Genomic DNA, 19,488 nt, shown 5'->3' on the forward strand with positions numbered 1-19,488 from the left:
CGGAAAAAGTCAAGCACCCTCAGCTGCGGGCACAACTACATCCCGGGCCCACCGCCTAGCCGGTGAGTCCTAACACACCGTGCGGCCGCGACGTCCTCCCTTCCGGCTCCTGCTCCTCTCTAGTTAGCACGTGTTCACGCGCCGCACGCCCAGCGCTTCGTGCGCTCAGTCGCACCTTCCCACGCGACGGCGGACGGCGCTTCGCCTTCACGCACAGCGCGCTGCCACGTTGACCTGCGCGGCCCAGGTCACGAGTCCTACCCGCCGCCGCGTAACGACGGCAGACGCGATGCCGACTCCGTTCCGTTCCTCTGCCGAGGAACGTGCCTGTCAGCAGTAAACGCAGTGCCTGGAACAACGTCTAGCGTGTAATAGGCCCCCCAATTACGTAAGGCACGAGCAGACGCAGGCCTTTAATGCAAGCAAAATTGGTGTAAACTGGCCCAGGCAGGACGCTTTTGGAGTCAGTTCTCCCGCTGTGTGTCGTTAATGCCCGCCCTCCGGGCACGCGAGGCGGGAGTCACTCCTGAACATTTCTAACGGCGTTTTTACCCAATCCTCAGAAAAAGGCTCTCACGCCGCGCGTCTGCGGGCAGCGGGCGGACCGCGTAGAGAAACAACACAAAGAATCTCAGTGTCAAAATATAAGACAATAAAGGTTTGTCTGGTGTGGAGCAGGGGAGGGGGCAGCAGCCAAGTGTCATAAATCTGGGGGAGGCCTGAGAGCTTACAACGCAGGGCATGTCCGGCGCGGCCGTATCCGGCTAAAGGGAGCGGGATACGGAGGCCTTTCTCCCCGCGCACGGTCTGAGTAACCGTCAGATGCCAGACGGTTGCCATGGGAAGCGGCGGGGGAGGGGCCAGGGAGTCGGCCAGAATTCTGGATGCGCTTAAAATGTTTCTTCTTCCGGTCCCTGCTCTTCGCCACCACCGCCCCTCTGCTGCGTCCCCCGCCCATTCCGCGTACTCTCAGCGTTCTCTTCCCCTCATGACAATCTTTCTCCGTTCTATGCCGCCATCTTGGACCATGCGTCAAGATGGCGCCACCTGGTCGTAGCGGCCGAACCCAGGCGAGCCAGCGAGGCTGCGCGCGCACGTGCTCGGGAGCGGGAGGGTGGGGCGATGACGTTAAGACGCCGCCCCGCCCCCGGCAGTCGCTCCGCCCCGGGGCGAACCCGGAAGTGGAGGAGGCGGAGGCTTGGCGGCGGTGGCGACGCGGGCAGGCGCTGGCGGAGCCCCACTCGGGAGCGTGTCTGGGGTGGGGGGCGGGGGGCGGGGCTGAGCGGCCTGGGCAGCCGGGCCCGGACGGGGCGGGGGAGGCCATGGCCTCGGCAGAGTTGCAGGGGAAGTACCAGAAGCTGGCTCAGGAGTACTCGAAGGTACCCATCGTGGGCGGGGATTAGGGGGTCCCTGGCCCTGCGGCCTCCCGCTGCCTCGACTTGTGGGGACTGGGGGTACCGCGGAGAGGTCACGCGGGCGCACCCCCCGTGCCCCTTCGCCCCGCCTGCCTCCGATGACCGAGCCTCCACCTGCAGCTCCCGGGAGATGGAGCCGGGCGGTGTCTGGGTTCGAGTGCGTGCTGCGGGAAGGAGCGGAGTGTGGCTCGTGCCCGTCGCCGAGCTGGCGGGCGTGGGACCGATGTCAGGAACCCGGCTGCCGCCCGGCGCTGCCGGAGGTGCTGCTCGGTTTTCCCAGTCCAGTGATGGGAAGGTCAAGCTCTCCCCTTCCGCAGGGATAACAGGAGGGTGAAGAGATGTATCTGCCCCCATTCCTGTCGGGAGGGTAAATAGAGTCACGCGTGTACACTGCCCCACCGGGCATGGCGGTTACGACGTGTTCCGTGATTTAGCAAGATGTGTGATGTGATTTTGAAAGCTCGAGCCCCAGGGCTGCCCCTCTCCCTCGGGCGCCTGGAGTGGGCAGGGCACCCAGCAGGTGTGCGGTACCTGGTGGGTGACGCCCCTCTGTCGTGTTTGCGGTGTAAGCCTTTGCTGGGGAAAGGGCTGCTTCTGGGGAGGGTGTTTCTGCCTTAAGAATACTGCAACGAAGTTATAAAAGCGGAATCTTACATCAGTGGATGTCGATTTAGCAGTCCTTAATTAAGCTTAGTTTTCAGTGATCATGGCATTCGTGGTGGCAATGGAAAGACAGCCCCCTTTTTACAATTTGGAGAAACGGAGACACATTTAAAAAATTTTTTTTTTTTTATGATTCCATTTAACAAATATTCAGCAAGGCGAAATGAAAATAACAAAACCCATCCTAAACATACACACTAGTCTTTCCGCCCATTGAATGGGGGGAGCCTTTTGAGATACTACACTTATTACAACAGTGCTGCCATTGGCACAACTTCTCGCATTTCCGTTTGACATTGTCCTAAGAGCCTGTGGCACAATGTCAGTGATGACAGCTTTCATCCTTTGAAAGAGTATTTTCCTGTTTGAAAGGGCCAGAAGTTGTTTCAGACAAATCCATATGATGAAGTTGGACGGGTGGAGAATGGAAGTAGTACACAAACTTGCTTCTACTATTTTGGGGTGAAAATGTTTCGTGAGTATAAAGTGAGGGGACTGATTTTGTTTTCCAGAGAGTAAACAAGCTCAGGAGGCAATTCCAAATAGCAAAAGGGAGTTCCAAAAATGTTTCTAGCAATGACCGCATTGCTGAAAAATTGTATAACCTCCCAAAGAAAGTAATAAAAACTTCGCAATAGTTTGTTCTTTTGGATATTTAAGCTGTTTCATTCAACAGACACTTATTGTGTGCCCCCTGTAAACAGTCCGCCATAGTCGGTTGAGTGAGGCAGAGTTCCAGCTTAAGGAGATCCCTTTAATAAAACGTTCAAACATTGTACGTAGTTATAATGCACTATGACAAGTGTTAGTTCAGTGGGAGCACAGAAGAGATGGAGGGTGAGGGTAGAAGTTACGCAGACTGGGGAGTAGGGAAGAGGAAGGGAAGGTTAGCGTTCCAGGCAAAGGCAAGAGGCTACGTTTGCTGACACGGAAGCACATTAAGATGCATGGCAGAGAGTGGTGGAATATTGTTGGAGAAGCAACTTGGACCCAGTCATGAAGGGTCTTGGATGTCAAATAAGTTTTAACTTTAGTTTTTGAGTAATGGAGAAACATCAAAGGGCATAACATTATTTTTAGGGAGGAAACTGGTAACTATTTGGAGGATGGATTTCAGTAGGGAAAGATTGGTGAAAAGACCAGATTGTAGGTTGTTGGAATAGTTTGGGGGAGAGTAATGTGGGGTTAAATAAAGTTAGTGACAGTTGAGATGGAGAGGGGACCTAGATTTAGTAATTGTGGTTAAAAAATACTTTTTAGCTTGCTGCTTTGCCAAATGCCTGCTTTTCACATGGCACTAAACTCATGATGGCTATAAGGAATGTAGGAGGTTCCCATCCCTGCATCTCAATCTATGGGACGTGGCGAGTGAGGGAAGAAGACTGAGAGTTGACCCTGAGATGAGGGAGCATGACTGCCACTGACAGCGGAGGGTGGGCAGAAAGGCGAGCCAATTTGAAGTGAAGGAGTGGATTAAAGTTTAGATACAATCATGGAATTTTTGGATTGGAAGGCACATTAAAGTTATTTACATAGTAGCTTGTGGTGGTTGATGGGGTAATTGCTGAAAATTTCTAGTGGAGATGGGCTGGCTAAAAGTCAGGACGAGGGCCAGAACTTTTATAATAATCCTCATAAAAATGATAGTTGAACTTTAAGAGTGAATCAGGGTAGAATACTTTAGGTAGACTCTTTGGGGAACATCTGTGGGAAGGATGTGACTGGAGGAGGAAATGGTAAGGAGACTGTAGCAGGGCTGCCAGACTTGAGGTTATTCTCTCCTATTGGGCCAGATCATTTTTCATCCTTTTAATTTTTTTATGGAAATTTCAGAACATAAGAGAACAGAGATTGGTCAAAAGATTTAATGTGCTTTTTATTTCCTGTCAATTCTAGTGCCAAGCAATTTCTAGATAAGATCTATGCTACCTTCATCCCTCTTCCTGTGGAAGAGGTATTCTACCTTTTTATTACCTTCCCTGGTGGAGAAATTGTGGGCTGATGTTGAAATCCAGTTAGGATACAAAGAAAAAAAAAGATTTCCTTTTAATCTATAGAAGGAGGCCTGTATATCAAGAGAGGGACACAATTCCTAAATCAAGGACATTTACAGAATGTTATTCTTATGTAAATTAGGTCTCAGCCTGTGTTCAGGAAGGAGCCCATTGCTTACTTAAGAACCATGGTCATAATTGTCTTTCCTCTTGGGAAGGAAAAAAAAAAAAAAACAGTCTGAGGAGCTCCTATGAAAGAGACTGAGAGTTTAGTTAGATAAAAGATGCACCATGGAGGCCAAAACAGATGAGAATGGCTGAGGCAGACAGGTTGCTAAAACATAACGTAAAAGTAGACGTTAAGATCCTAGTGGTTTGGGCAATTAAGAGAGCATCACTGCAGGCTTTTAAAATTCCAGGATTAATAGAGTTTGGGGGAGGAGAAAGGTGTGTAGAAGCTGATTTTCAGAGGTTGATGAAGTTAATAGGTAATAGATGGAGGCTACCTCTTTGAGATGTGAGGGAAAGCTAATCAAGGCCTCAGGTACTACACTGTTGATGAGGAATCAAAGACCATTTCTTCCTTGGTGTTTCTTCCATGGCCTGCTTTGCTTCTGAGGCTCTGGTATATCTCATGTGGAGAAGAGAGGCTAAGTGCACGCAGTCCTGGCTCATTGGATTTCAGTCTGCTTTCTCTGCAGGGTCTCCTTGCCTGGCATCATATTATGTGTGTAAACAAGTTGCAGGTTCTGTCTTTCCAAGGTTTGTGTTACTGTGTCAGTGGTTCTCAAAATGCAGCCCCTGGATCTGCATCATTAGATCTGGGAATGGGTTAGAAATACAAATTCTTGGGTCCACCCCAGATTCACTGAGTTGAAACTGGTGGTCAGACCCAGACGTCTGTGTTGTAACAAATCTCTCTAGTGATTTGGATGCACACCAGAGCTTGAGAACTGTTGCTCAAGGAGTGATACCAATGTAGGAGCTTTTAAAACTTTTCAGGGTAATAGCAACCAACAGGAAAACCAAACATCCATTATTTCTCTAACAGTTTATTTCACAGTTGATGCTGCTTTTAGTTACGAAGGATATTGCCTTTGGGAACTTTTTAGACTTACGCTCTTAGTGTAGAGCTACTCATATTGGGGGGAAAAAGGTCAGTTGTGATTCTCTGTGTTTGCTTTCCAGATAGTGGGACCTGGAAACCTGTTTAATCGCCCCTTCCTGTAAGAGAAACAGACTCAGGAGCTGGATTGGATTAAAATAGAATATCAGCCTGCTTTTACCTCCCCCCCCCCCCCTTATGTGGAGGGTTGACTACTAAAGTTGGATTGGAAAACAGCTTTGTGTTCAGTGCTATCCAGTGGAACTTTCCACAGAATCAAAATGTTCTGTATCTGCTATCCAGCAGGGTAACCACTAGCCATGTGGGACTGTTGAGCACTTGAAATGTGTCTAGTGCCACTGAGGAACTTAATTCTGGATTTTATTTACTTTTAAATAATTTAAGTAGGCACATGTTGGATGGTGATAGCTTAGCCCCTAGGTCTATGTGACTTAACTGAAGACCTTGTTAAACTGCAGGTTCTGGTTTGGTAGGTCTGGGGTGGGGCCTCACATTCTGTTCCCAGGTGATGCTGTTGCAGTAGTCCACAGCCCACAATTTGAATAGCAAGGCCTTCGAAAGACAAGGGTTGTCTTCCTCTTTAATTCACTTGACTTACCTATCCAGTTACTAAAGGGGCAGCTAGACTGCACTGGTTGGGGTTAGGGGTTTTGTAATGAGTCTCCCTGCATGGTAGCAGGAGCAGGAGAAGGGGTTCTACTTGAGGGCAGGTGTGAGGGGAGAGGTTTTTTCCTGCCTCTGTGACCAGATAACCTCAGCTACTAGTCCATGGACTACACAGCCACAGACACTTGATCCCCTCCGGGGGAAGAACAAGTAAGGAGGTAGGAAGACTAAGTGGTATTCCCAGCACATTGGAATCCTTAAAATGTTAGATCTGGAAGGAATTTTAGGGGTCATAAAGGCCAGAGATACTGTAGCTGGGGTCTGCAAATGACTTCAGTATTCTGAAGCTGCAAATTGGAGTTTTGGTAAAGCTTAGGAATGGGCTCTGGGTTGTCTGTTGCACCCATTGATTTGTAATGGAAAAAAAGCTATATGTTTAAAGGTTGGTTTTACAGGGTTGTAAAACGTATAAATCCTAAATTGTTCATTGTATGAAAATAGCTGTGTGAGAGTGGTTCTAACACAAGATTGTTGAACATTAGATGAGAAAATGCACATAGATGCTTCGTCTCTCTTTCCCCACAAACTCTTTCAGCAGTTTGTGATAATAGGTAGTAAATCCCTAATCTCGGGCCAGTTATCTCACTGCAGATTGTCAAAGTGGCATGAGAGACATCTCAGTTGGCTCATCACTGCACTCTGTCCTTGGAGAAACAGCTTTGTGATAACCCTAACTGAGGCTGGGCTGTTCCAGAACCAAAGCTGCATAGAACAGGTCCGAACACTGTTCAGGAGGCTCAGGGCTTTTGAGGGTGCTTGGTGACCCAATAGGACCATGAGGGCAGATCATTTGGAGAGGGGCCTTAGGATCTGTTAAAGCAGTGACAGTCTCTTAGAATGGTATAATGCATTACATTTAAACACCTTTTGCATATAGCATTTAATTTGGTTGTCTAAAGATTTATTGAGTTCCTTCCTTATCCATAGCATTGATCTTTCATTGTAGGCAGGAGATGTAAGGAATTACACTGTAGTCTCTACCATGAAGGACAGTTTAGTTGGCAGAGGGGAGAAGAGCAGAGAAATCATAAATTAATCATAAATCATATGTGAATTAGTAAACGTAAAATTTACTACTTTAAAACTAAAAATAAAACTGAACAGTTTAATACGGGGTGTCTTTTCACTATAATAGCAAGTGCCAAGGGAACTGAGGGGTAAGTTCCCTGTGGACTGTAGTGGGAGCACAGGGAGTGGTTAGGAAAAATTTACAGAGCAAGCAGGACCAGAGGTAGGAAGTAAGTTTCTAGAAGAACACCTGGGATTTGGTTAGGCAAAATGAGGAAGGGCTGTGCTTTCAGAGTAAAGGTAAAGCTAATCAGAAGATTACAAGACTGAAAAATGAGGTGTGAAAGGACTAAGAGGGCCCCAGAGGTGGGATTCAGAGGTTGCTCTACTGAATGGAATGGAAGAGCTTGGTGCACAGCTGCTGGAAACAGGCATATCGTCTTCTGGAGACCTTTCCTGTCCTAATGGAAACTTCAGTTACGTCCACGTGCCCTGGAGTCTCAACACTTATCTCCTAGAGGCCCTAGGGACTATTTGGTGATCTTATATCTATTTCTAAAATAAACAATGTGCATTTGCCTCCCTACTGTACAAAATGCTGGTGAGGAGAAATAGATTCTAACGGATCAGACTGATCATAGCAGTTTCAGCATTTGACAGGCTGTTGTAATGCAGAAGTGTGGCAGGAGTGATGCTGAAATGCAGGAAGATGCCATGTGCCACAAAGTGTAATTAACATGGCAATGGAGCATGCCGTTTATCATTGCCATCCTTCTCTACCTACTAAATAATAAATATTATTTTAGATAAATATTCCTAAAAGCTGCATTTTCTATTAGGCAGTTTCATTGAAACCATGTTTGAATTGTTACTAATTTAACAAACAATATTTTCTAGGAAAATTCAAATTGTTTTTCATTATAATCAGTAAGTTCATTCTTTATTTTATTGCTGTAGTTCTGGTCCTACAGAAAATTTACAATTCAGCATTTTTCAAGCTTCATCTCTAATCTTTGAAGCAGTCACTAGGAGCTTCTAAATACACCAAGAAGGCATCACAGATCAAAGTTAGGACAGGGGTATGAAACGAAACCTAGATACCCAAGTAGTGTAGCTGCCTTTTGGCTAACTGGGATTGCAAATACTTATTGAACTTTGTTACCTAGGTAACAACATTATCCAAGAGTATGTTGATATTACTTAAAAAGTAAAACATTACCTGATGGAAATCAACATTAAAGTGGTGTTTCTTTCTTTTGAACTTCTATAGCAGAGGTGTGCAAACTTTTTTTGTAAAGAGCCTAATAGAAAATATTTTAGGCTTGGGGCCATACAGTTTTTAAATATTCATGTCTGTCATTGCAGCTCAAAAGCAACCATTGACAATATGTAAATAATGAGTGTGGTTGTGTTCCAGTAAAACTTTAAAATAGGTTGGTTGCAGGCCAGTTTGGTCCATGGGCTTTAGTTTGCCTGTCTGTACTGCCTTTTTTTTTTTTAAGCAGAAAGATAACTAGGATTGCTAGCTATCTTTCATCTTCCCTTTTAAATTTTAAGCTCTTTGAAAACAGGGACCACTTTTAAAAAATAAATGGTTTTTTGGTTTTTTTGGGTTTTTTTTAGAGAGAGAGGAAGGGAGAGAGAGAAACATCTATGAGAAACGTCAATTGGCTGCCTCCCTCATGCCCCCTACTGGGAATTGAACCCACAACCCTGGCATGTGCCTTGACCGGAAATCGAACTTGGGACCTCTAGGTGATGGGATGATGCTCAGCCAACTGAGCCATACTGGCCACCACTTTCTTTTAAAAATTTTATTTATTTGTTTTTAGAAAAGAGAGAGAGATCCATTAGTTCCACTTATTTTTGCATTCATTGGTTGATTCTTATATGTGCCCCGACCAGAGATCGAACCCATTCATGCATCTGAACTATGCTCTAACCAACTGAGCTACCCAGCCAGGGCCAATGACCACTTCTTTTACTTCTTTCTCTCCCCCATATCGTTTAGTGCAATGCCTTGCATGAGGCGAACTATAATAAATATATTTATTCTCCCTTCTATTCTAGTGAATAAGAGCTCTGTTTCCATTTGTGGCATACTTTATGGTTTAGGAAGAGTTTTTACATTTTTTTTTATCTCGTTCTCACAACAACCTCAGAAGAAGGAAGGTAGGGTAGATATGTTTACCGGTTTTATAGACCGTATAACCGAGGCTCAGAAAGGTTAAGTAAGTTTCTCAAGTTTATATTGTCTAGTAAAATGGCAGAGCAAGATTTGAGCCTTTTTTCTGTTGTGGTAATGAACTGTGATCTTTAACTTAAAAATAGAAGAAGCTCATCTTTGAGTCTGTCTTTTGCTCAAACTGAATATCCTGCAGTATTCTTGCTTTTTTTCTTAAAATCTTAGCTAAATTTTCTCTTGAATTTCAAATACTCGGTTTAAGGTTTAGTATTAAAATACTCCTATTCTTTTGGCACAGAAAAGGGCCAGTTCTTTTCTCAGGAGTCAGATCTGAGCTATGCAGAATTAGAAATAGATTTAAAAAAAAATCCATAAAGTTGTCCCATTTGTTTAGTTTCTCAGAGAAGAACCTGGTCTTTCATGCTGTCTGTACCGAATCCCCAGATTATTAGTCTGTAGACCTCTTGCTTCGGCTACACTGCACTGTCTTTGTACTTCTGTGCTCTGTGTTATCCTGGTTGAGAACTTTCCCCTTTCTACAGAAGGGGATTACTACTGAAGTTTTATCTTTCAAAACCCTGCCAGTGATGGTTATGTAAATGTATAGATGTATACACACATAGAAATTTATCAGGCTGTATAATTTTTTATTTGTACATTTTATGTAGAAGTATACTCAATTAAAAAAATTAACAATGTAAAATAACAGCCCAGCCTTGGCCAGGTAGCTCAGTTGGTTGGTGCATCGTCCCGATACACTAGGGTTGCTGGTTCGATCCCTGGTCAGGGCACCTACAAGAATCAACCAATGAAGGCGTAAATAAGTGGAATAACAAATTGATGTCTCTCTCCCTCTCCCCCTCCCCCACTTCCTTCTCCCACTACAATCAATCAATAAATAAAAATTTAAAAAATATAGCCCAAACCCTACCTCTTCAAAAGCTTTCTCCACCACTTTAGCCCACTGCTTTTCTCATTTATATGTAGCTTTATAAAACAGTAGCCAATGCTGGCTAATGGCATTATGACTCTGGAATCAACACTGCTGGGGATTGAATCTCAGCATTGCTACTTAACTTCTCTGTACCTGAGTTTGCTCATCTGTGAAATGGAGATAATATAGTACCTATTTAGGTACGTACTATAGGGTTGTGAGGTTTAATGAAGTAATACATGTAAAACACTTAGGACAGTGCTGGTATGTAATCAGCATTCAGATGTTAGCTGCTATTATTAATTTCTAAATTGAGCTAGCTGCTTAGTTGCTTTTGGCATAGTGCCTCAGCTGATGCCTCATAACAGGTATGCCATTCCTAATGACATTTACACGACTAATATTAGGCACAGTATCCTGCTGGGTATGTTGGTGCCCCACACTTTGATTTTCTATAGAATTATTATTCCGTAATTGGTCCAATTGTATATATTTTACAGATGAATGGTGTGCCAGAATTTCAAGGAAAATAGTTTTAATTTAGGGAGGTGATTTGGTTTCTTAGAACTGTGTCCTGGAAGTTGAGAGACCTGGGTTTTAGTCTCAGTTTTGCCACATATTATGTGTTTTATGTCATTGGGCAGCTCAGCCTCTGTGTATCTATCTGTAAAGTGGCAGAATGATGATACCTACGGTCCTCCTCCAGGCTAATATTTTTGTTCTCATATATATGTGAGAAGATAGTTACTCAGTGTTATGATTCCCGTAAAGTAATAATGCTATAAGTGATTGCTTTAAATTAAAACTTAATTATCGCTTGTTCTGTTTTCAGCTTCGGGCTCAGAATCAGGTCCTGAAAAAAGGTGTTGTGGATGAACAAGCAAATTCTGCTGCTTTAAAGGTATGCAACAGGATACTCGTGTTGTGATGTTGTGAGGTTAAAGCAGGAACTGAGCTGGTTTTCTGGGTTAAAGCCCCAACTCTCACACTCATGCATTCACTAGGAATAGTGGTGAGGAATACAGTCTTTCTGTGTTTAACTTTCTTACTTCCTTCAGTATGAAAGTTATGTGCTTTGATTTCCTTAGCTAAAAACTTAAAAAATGTATTATTTGACTTTAATGCATTTCTCTTATACCTCCAGGCCTTTATTTGGCTAAATTCATCTGGATTAATAGGGCTTCCTATCTGTCTTGATCACTGACTGAACTCTGAGGAGGGCCATGTCATACTCATATTTCTGTCCCCAGCATTCAGCACATGGTTGTCCCCTAATAAATGGATTTGAAAGTGTCATTCATTTAGTCCATTAATCTTGCTTTTGGGTTGAACTTTTTAATAGTAATAACCTGTGTTAGGACACTCTATTTAAGTGATACATTTTACCATCAGCACCTTGGTTAGCTGAGGGAGAAATATGCCGTAGACGAAGGAATTTGTTCCTACCTCGTCTAGTGGGCACATAATAAATACTGCTTAGTGATTTTTTAATTGGATAAGTTATTCTAGGATATGGATTCTTTCTTGGCCAAGTTTCAGTGAAACACAGGGGTTTACAGTTGTATGGGAAACAGTTTATTCTTGCATTATTATTTATTAGCTTTTGTATAATTTTTGTGTTACAACCGTCCCACTTTTGCTCTCCGCCGCGGGCTTCCTGCCTCGTTCTTTGGCTCTCTCCTTTGTCCTGTGGCCCAGAGGGATTCGGATTCCCTTTATCCTGACCTTTCTGGAGTAACCCCTCAACCAGTGACGTATCCTACATGTTTCCACTCAGGTAGCACCCAGAAGCATGTCCTTTTACGTAGCCAGCGTTGGACCCTACCCTGCAGAAATCTGTCTTTCCAGACTGTCCTCTGGAAAGGTGCCACTCCACGGACTCAGGGCTGGGAATGGTTCAGGATCCCTTGCCCATACTTCCAAAGCTCTCTGTTCCCAAGCCAAGATGATTAAAAATAAGCTTTATACTCAGGATTTGTTCGTTAAGTTATTTTGCCTAAATTTTTGAAGAAATGATCAGTATCCTAGTGATGTTTAAAAACCTGTTACTGGTGGAAGTATTTCCTAGCTGGCCTTTGTAGCCCACTCTTGGCTTGACACTCTCCTGTTGCTGGTCCTGTTTGAGTAACTCTGTGGTCGTGGTGATGGTGGTGACAGTGGTGATGTTGACTGCAGGTTCTGTTTATTGAGCACTCGGTGCGTATCAGGCATTTTGCTAAATACTATTATATCCATGAGCTCAGTCTTCACAATAACTCTAGGAGGGCAGATAACATTGTTACCATCCCCACTGCACAAACAAGGGTTTACAGAGAGGTTGGGATAGATGTCTTCTGAAATTAATGACTGGTTAATGGAGTTGGAGCATCAGTCAGGTAGTGATTAACTAATTGTAAGGATGTAAAGAAATTACTTTTGTTTTACTATCCTTTGCAGTAATTATAATTATAGTAAGTTTGACAGTTTGCTGGTTCATGCAGTAGGAATGTTAGGGTGTCTTTTGTTACAGTGGACTTTTGATTATATTGGGTTTGCCTCTTCAGTGAGTTATGGATATAGTATACTTTCATTGATTTGAATTTCTTTAATTTGAAATATATGGTAATTTGGACATGGGGTAGAACTAAGTTTACCATTGATCTTCAAGTTTAAAAAAAGGCTAGTAAACAAATAATAGGAAAGAACAATGTTTATTTTTCTACTTATTGGAAACATATTATTCTATTACCCTAGCCCTGCCCTCAACATATAAATAATGTGAGTAGGTTGCAGACACCAGCCTATGGTTTTTAGTTTGCTACTTCAATATAGTTAAATCACCTATTCATTAAAACTTGACCTTTTCTTAGCTTTACAGTGGTTTTAAAGTGAAAATAATAAAAGTACAGTTCTTTAAATATACAGTAGCATATGGCCATCTGTGTTTGATTACCAGTGAATACAGAGTTGTCAGAACATCATAAGTAAAATGTAGTTAGAATAATATTTTTAAAAAATAGAGTGAAACTAAATATTTCTCTAGTTTCCCATTTTCTTACACCATTATGATATAAACAATATGGAATGGTCAACAGAGGATTTATTGTTTAGATTTTAGATTTTGTTTCTATTTTAAGTTTAAAGGGAATTGATGTAGAACAGCAGCTAGAAATATTCTTGTGTTAGGGTAACAATGATTTTTATCTCTGACAAATCAGAATAGTTTAAAGTAAAATTAAGTGTATTGAAAAGACTTCATTTTGACTGACTTAAGTTCAGGGGGGATTTTAGAAAAAATGAATACAGATATATTTCTGGCTGTTTTTGCTTCCTGAAGGACATCATCAATTGAGTCTGAGGTTCTCTTTAAAAATTCAACTTTATAAAATTGTAGCCTCAGGCTTTGCGTCTCCTCACTGCCAGATACATACATAGCAACGTTATATAATAAACAGTTGTGGATATTTTACTTTAAGTTGATGACTATCTTGTTACTTTAGTATATATACTTGTTATTTTTAAATTTACTTGGTTTGGTCAAAAAATGATTTTGCCACAAAACAGAGCTAAAAACATAGAAACTGGAATGATGAACATACAACTTGACTCCCTAAAGCAAGAGGTTTTGATTATATTTTGGTGAAACAAGAATACTTTTTTTTTTCATTATTTTTAAACCTTCAGGCTAAATTATAAAGAATGGTTTGTTTTCACTTTGATGTAGGAGCAACTGAAAATGAAGGATCAGTCATTGAGAAAACTACAACAGGAAATGGACAGTTTGACATTTCGAAATCTGCAGCTTGCCAAGAGGGTAGAACTGCTTCAAGATGAACTGGCTGTAAGTGAACCCCGAGGCAAGAAAAACAAGGTAAGTCAAATAAAAGTAAGGTAGTGTAACCGTGTCATTAGGTACAGACATCTCTAGATAGAAGACCTCACTCCAAATTCTCTAATATTCCATTATTATACCTGGATATCAGGTCAAGAAAGCAGATATTTGCTATTAATATATACTAAGTGTTAGAGGCATTTTCATATGAATGTGAGTTTAAAAGAACTTATTAAGAGCAAACACCCACATACTTGATTTAGTGGCTGAGAAAAGTGAAAGAAGTAGCTCATATCGGTCCAAATTATTGATATCTTTCAGTTGTACCAAGTTGCCATTAACTCAAAGTAGGGCAAATAAAATGAGGAACATTGTCAAAGTGTAACTACTCATGTGAAAGTAGCAGTTACATACCTTAGGCTTGTAATTTTGCTGGAGCAATTTTTTCTTACTATTTATTCCTGTGAGGCCAATTTGGTATTCTTGTCCAAAGATCTGAAAAATAACTTTTCCCCTTATGGTTTATGTAGTGAGGCAAGATTCTTATTGCTCTAAGATGGATGATCTGGTACTTGAAAAAGTTGCATTTTTTTAAGGGTAAGGTCTAGTGATTGAATCTTTAAGTTGTGTGTGTGTATATAGAACAGCACTCCTGAATGTGTAGATGTGAGACAGTAATAACAGAGTTGTAGGAGGGAAGAGGAAGACCCATGGTATTTCTGTAGCAGCACAGTGTGGCGGGAAGAGCGCAGGCTTTGGGTAAAGCCCAGGCTTGGTGTTTTTTTTGCCATTTATAGTTCTATGATTTTAGGCAGATTTTAAAGCCTTGCAACCTCAGTTTCTCCGTCAGCCAAAGGGGGAGGATACTCTTGTGATCATGGGATCATGTAAAAGTGCCAAGGACTGTATTTGCCTTATGATGGGCAATCCACATAATTATATGTTAGTACCTTTCCATATGCATTTCCCCTACATGGAAGAATTCTCTAGAGTGGTAATTTTCAGATGGGAACAGAGCAGGCAAAACAGGTATGTATTAGAATCACTTGGGAAACTATGTCAAAATACACATGCTTTGGAAATTCTGAAAGACCATTGGGGAAGGAATAGCCATCTGTACTTGAAATGTACTTCACAGGTTAGTGAGGTTCCCCCAAGGCTATGTAGCAGAGGTTCGGGGGTAACACTTCTGAAATCATGTTAGTTAAAGCCACCCAAATTTGGAAGCACTAAGGACACAGTATGTAATTCAGCAGTTGCTTGTGCACCTCTTATGTCCCAAACATGGTGGATGTGTAATATATTTTTAATACAGCTACTCTATTTTCAAAGTCACTGGTGCGCACTGCATTGATAAGTGACTTCATCTGAAGTGAGGAGTGAGGGCGCTGGGAAGGCAGAGAAGAGCGGGGCCTGGCGTCTGGACAGCCTCATTGTTAGGCTGTCCCTTGAACAGCCTCAGTTTTTGTATTCCATGAAAACAAATGTTCATTATTGGCTCTCTTAAATAGTACTGTTCTTCTACGTGGAAAACTTAATATTGGTTTAAAAAAAAAAAGCAAAGGAATTTTAAATTATCTTTGACCTTTTTTCTTCTGTTTATATCAGCTTTATGTGTTTTTTTTAAATTAGAAATTTATGTGAACTTTTGTATAAACTTATCTTTGTGAATACTAAGTAATTTATTACAGTATCTTAGAGGAATTTAACAACTCAGACTCATGGAATTGCTAAAACAATGACAATCTTCCAAACCAAAAAATCGAATTGAAATGATATTTGTTAGCATATTTATATCACTAGCTTTTTGGGTCTTCTCTATCTTCCAGCAGAACTACCCCTGAATTGATCTCCAAAGAATAGCTAGCTTTATCTGTTTTTTTCTCTCTCTCTTTTTAAAGCTTTCCCGCCCATTGCTATATTTGCAGTCCCAACTTGTGTCACATAGGAAAAGTTAAGTGATGGACTGTATACCTTTTGCAGGATTGTTGAGAATGGTGAACACGTAGAAGAGACAAGCTACTAAGGTGATAGAGAATCTCTGTACCTTAGGATGTTTCTCTAAAGGATGAAAGTTATGTGGACATAACTTATTCTTTCCATCAGAAAAGTGGAGACTCTTCCTCTCAGTTGAGTCAAGAGCAGAAGAGTGTCTTTGATGAAGATCTGCAAAAGAAGATAGAAGAGAATGAGCGGTTGCACATACAAGTGAGAAGACCTTTCTGTTTTTCCATATGAATTTAAAAATGGTCATATGATCTGGAATGTGGAAAAAACCAGTGCAAGATAAAGTGTTTTGTGTATACATGGGTGTATTAACGTTTCCTGTGGTTGCTAGGTAATTTATGACTGTCGTTCATTTCTTAAATCTCATTCCTATCTTAATATGGATGAGTGTTTCAAAGCATACATTTGTTTAGAGGACAGCAGAATAACTTTATAACTTAACAATATAGAAATATACTGAGCACTATTTATTTTATATGGGAAATGATTGGATGATCATTTAGATGGGAGCTTATGAGTAAGTAGTGCTTGCCTTTTAATTTATTACTGTTCACCTGTTAGTCTGTAATGACTGTTAGGGTACAGACCATGGCAGTTTTGTATGCCCAGCCCCAGAACCAGGTCACACTCATGGCAGGCCCTCAAATCTTTATGGAATGTTGAATAATCAGTGTTTGCCTTCAAACATTCAGCATATTGTAAGAGTCATAGTGTAGTGTATCCAACTATGCTTTCTGATTTTTTTGTGAGAAATGGTGAACATAGTCAAACAGTGGAAAATAAATACGCATTAATTCGCAGTCTTTGATGATGTTAAAAAAATGAACTTTTGACTTTTGTACATTTTGTGTTAAGTATTCCTAATTCCTAGTTAGTATTGGATTTTAATTAAGGAAAAGAGCTGTACCTGTTTTAGGAGTAACATCTATTTGAATTTCGATTATTTAATTATGGAAGTTAGCCCAGTAGAAAAGTTATACCCTGGGCGGTTGAATTATCTGTATGCCAGAAATTGAAATAGAAATTCATGAGACTGAGAGGAAGGAGGCGTAGCCTTTGGAGTAGGTCTCCTATGTTCCTATCTCATTTCTACCACATTTTGGCTGAGATGTTTGACAAGTTATAGAGCCCCTTTAAGCTCCAGTTTCCGTTTGTAAAAGAGGGCTAACAGTAACGCTACCTCTGACGTACTGCGAGAGTTCAGCGAGGTCATGTCTGTGGGTTTTGCATAGTGAGCATATGGACCATATGGAAGTTGCTCACTGAATAGTCGCTGCCATTGTTTTTCTCTTCATTTGTGCATACCAGGATATCGTGAGATGAGAAAATGATCTTTTCTTTGCAGTTTTTTGAAGCTGATGAGCAGCACAAGCATGTGGAAGCAGAGCTGAGGAGTCGGCTGGCCACTCTGGAGACGGAGGCGGCTCAGCACCAAGCCGTGGTCGATGGCCTGACGCGGAAGTACATGGAGACCATTGAGAAACTGCAGAACGACAAGGCCAAACTAGAAGTAAGCCCAAACTTAAAGCGAGAGCACTTTCAGAATAGTCAGAGCTTTTGTAAATTGTGTACTTTATAGAACATAAAGTTAGTCATGCAAGGTGAGGCTGTTGCCTGTAGTGTCTCCTAAGTGTGCTCTCATGTGCAGTCTGACCCATCTGCTTTTCTTTTTCTAAAATTCAGGTAAAATCTCAGGCTCTAGAAAAGGAGGCCAAGGAATGTCGGCTTCGAACAGAAGATTGGTATGTGGAAACGTGAATTCCAAAGGGCCCTGAACGACAGATAATCAGAAGACCTGAGTTTTGGTTTAGCAGCTCCTGGGTGTTCCTTTTCTCCCATTTGAAATGAGACGGGAGTGGGTAATCTGCAGGGTCCTTTTCAGCTGTTATCTCTGGGGCCCTGTGCGTTCTTGGTGGAGCGGCTTGTGCATGACTCCTCAGCCTGCAGATGTTCTGGGCTGTGGCAGATAGCGAGTGCTCTGGGGCCCTGTGCGGACGACTAGATACTTTCTGTTTTAGACTACACTAAAGGCAGTCCTAGGCAGGAAAACTGGCCAATAATCACTGTGCCAACCTTTTAATGGCCCATTTTGAATAAAGTGGAGGTTGTATGATCTAAGTTGGAGATCTTTAAACCTTAAAATATTACATATCAATGGGTGATAAAAGTATGTGCTAACATTTATTTGATAAATGACATTATTTTAGGTTTTAATAGAATCAGTCAAGTGAATTTCTTCAATTTAGTTGCTTTAATAGCATTGCATGCTTGGTTTAGATGCATACCTCATAATTGAATTAAAATCAGAAAAGTTATCCAATTTTGAGCCAAAGGAAAAAAAAAAGATATGATACCTAAGAAAGAACTTTATTGTAATATGTGAACAAACATTTATATGCTGTAAAGAGAAAATTTATGATGTTGAAATGACTCTAAGATTGCTTTGAGCTTGGGGAAATAAACTTAAAATTGTGTAAGATACAGAGACTATGATACATTCTTCTAAACTTCAGCATCATTGAACAGAAGTCCCAGGGGCTTTAGAATTAAGGCTTCGTATTTTTCTTATCTTCATCTTTTAATAATTCTCTACCACCAAGAGTATCCCGGATGTCAGGCACAATTCTCTGAAAGCCTGATACCAGCTGTTAAGGTAACAAGCAAATGAGGATCTACTGTCTGATTGATGATAATGTGGTTTTGTATTTTTTTCTTTCAGTCAATTACAGTTAAAGAATCTTCATGAAGATTTGTCAGGTAGATTAGAGGAATCCTTATCAATCATCAATGAAAAAGTACCTTTTAATGATACAAGTAGGTATTATGTACAGCTTTTTCATTATTTGCAACTTTGAACCTCTCTCTTGTAGCCAGCTAATTAAAATAATTTCTAATCTTTTGGCAAAAAAGTTCATTGGTCTGACAGAGAGTTGCTTGCTTTTTGTTCTTTGATCAGCTTTGGCCCTAATATTTCATAGGGAGATTTATTTTATTTTAAAATATTTTGCTTATATTTTGTTCTATTCTTTTTTTCTCTCTCATTTTTCTTTTTCATAGGGAGATTTTAAATTGTCATATAACTCCTCCAAAGTCAGCCCTGTTTCGGAAAAAGCCTAAATTCACTTTTTAAATTTTTTATTGTGTGTATTTAGCATATCCCAAGGTAAAAACCAACCTATACATAAAATACTCAAAAGTTTGTGTAAGGAAAGTTGTTCATGTTGGAGAGGGGTGAGGGTGGGAGGTGCATCTTCTCAGCCTGGTGTCTCCTACCCCTTGGACAGTCCCCAGTGATAGTTAGGGAGCTGATTTGGGTAAGTCCTGCTTCCTCTTCCTTCTGGGACTGGTCTGGTAATTTACACAGCCAAGAGCAACAAAAAGGACTTTTAAAAAAATTCAACTTACATGTATAATAGGTGCTGATTTTGTAACTTTTAGGCAAGAATTAAATCAGAGCCTTGAAAACAGAAAATGCGTGTTTGGATTTTGAAATTTACTCAGAATTACACATTCCCTTTTTCACCATCACATTATTACTTCCTCTAAATATTACTTAGGGAAGACCTAAAAAAAGAGGAAAGAAAAAACACCAAAGAAAAACAGCAGTTTGATCTAACACTAAAATCAGCAAATGTCATTATTACATCAAAAACCGGAATTCCTCTGACAACCACACCTG

At 41.2% G+C, this 19,488-nt stretch overlaps 1 protein-coding gene across 2 annotated transcripts in view; it reads left to right on the forward strand.

The window, feature by feature from the left end:
• Window positions 1-1,321: 1,321 nt before the first annotated feature.
• PPP1R21 (protein phosphatase 1 regulatory subunit 21) overlaps window positions 1,322-19,488 on the forward strand; it is a 54,396-nt gene continuing 36,229 nt past the window's right edge. Inside the window, exons 1-7 of one of the 2 annotated variants that reach the window (XM_016222176.2) lie at window positions 1,322-1,379; window positions 10,824-10,892; window positions 13,695-13,841; window positions 15,909-16,010; window positions 17,155-17,319; window positions 17,493-17,551; window positions 18,529-18,623. In XM_016222176.2, the coding sequence (XP_016077662.1) occupies window positions 1,323-1,379; window positions 10,824-10,892; window positions 13,695-13,841; window positions 15,909-16,010; window positions 17,155-17,319; window positions 17,493-17,551; window positions 18,529-18,623 (694 nt within the window). In that variant the 5' untranslated portion in view covers window position 1,322. Of the gene's footprint in view, window positions 1,380-10,031; window positions 10,192-10,823; window positions 10,893-13,694; window positions 13,842-15,908; window positions 16,011-17,154; window positions 17,320-17,492; window positions 17,552-18,528; window positions 18,624-19,488 lie in introns of those variants that run through there. The other variant, XM_087823540.1, reaches the window with a different exon arrangement.

This window comes from Miniopterus natalensis, chromosome 13 (assembly GCF_054644295.1).
Source record: "Miniopterus natalensis isolate mMinNat1 chromosome 13, mMinNat1.hap1, whole genome shotgun sequence".
NCBI lineage: Eukaryota > Metazoa > Chordata > Mammalia > Chiroptera > Miniopteridae > Miniopterus > Miniopterus natalensis.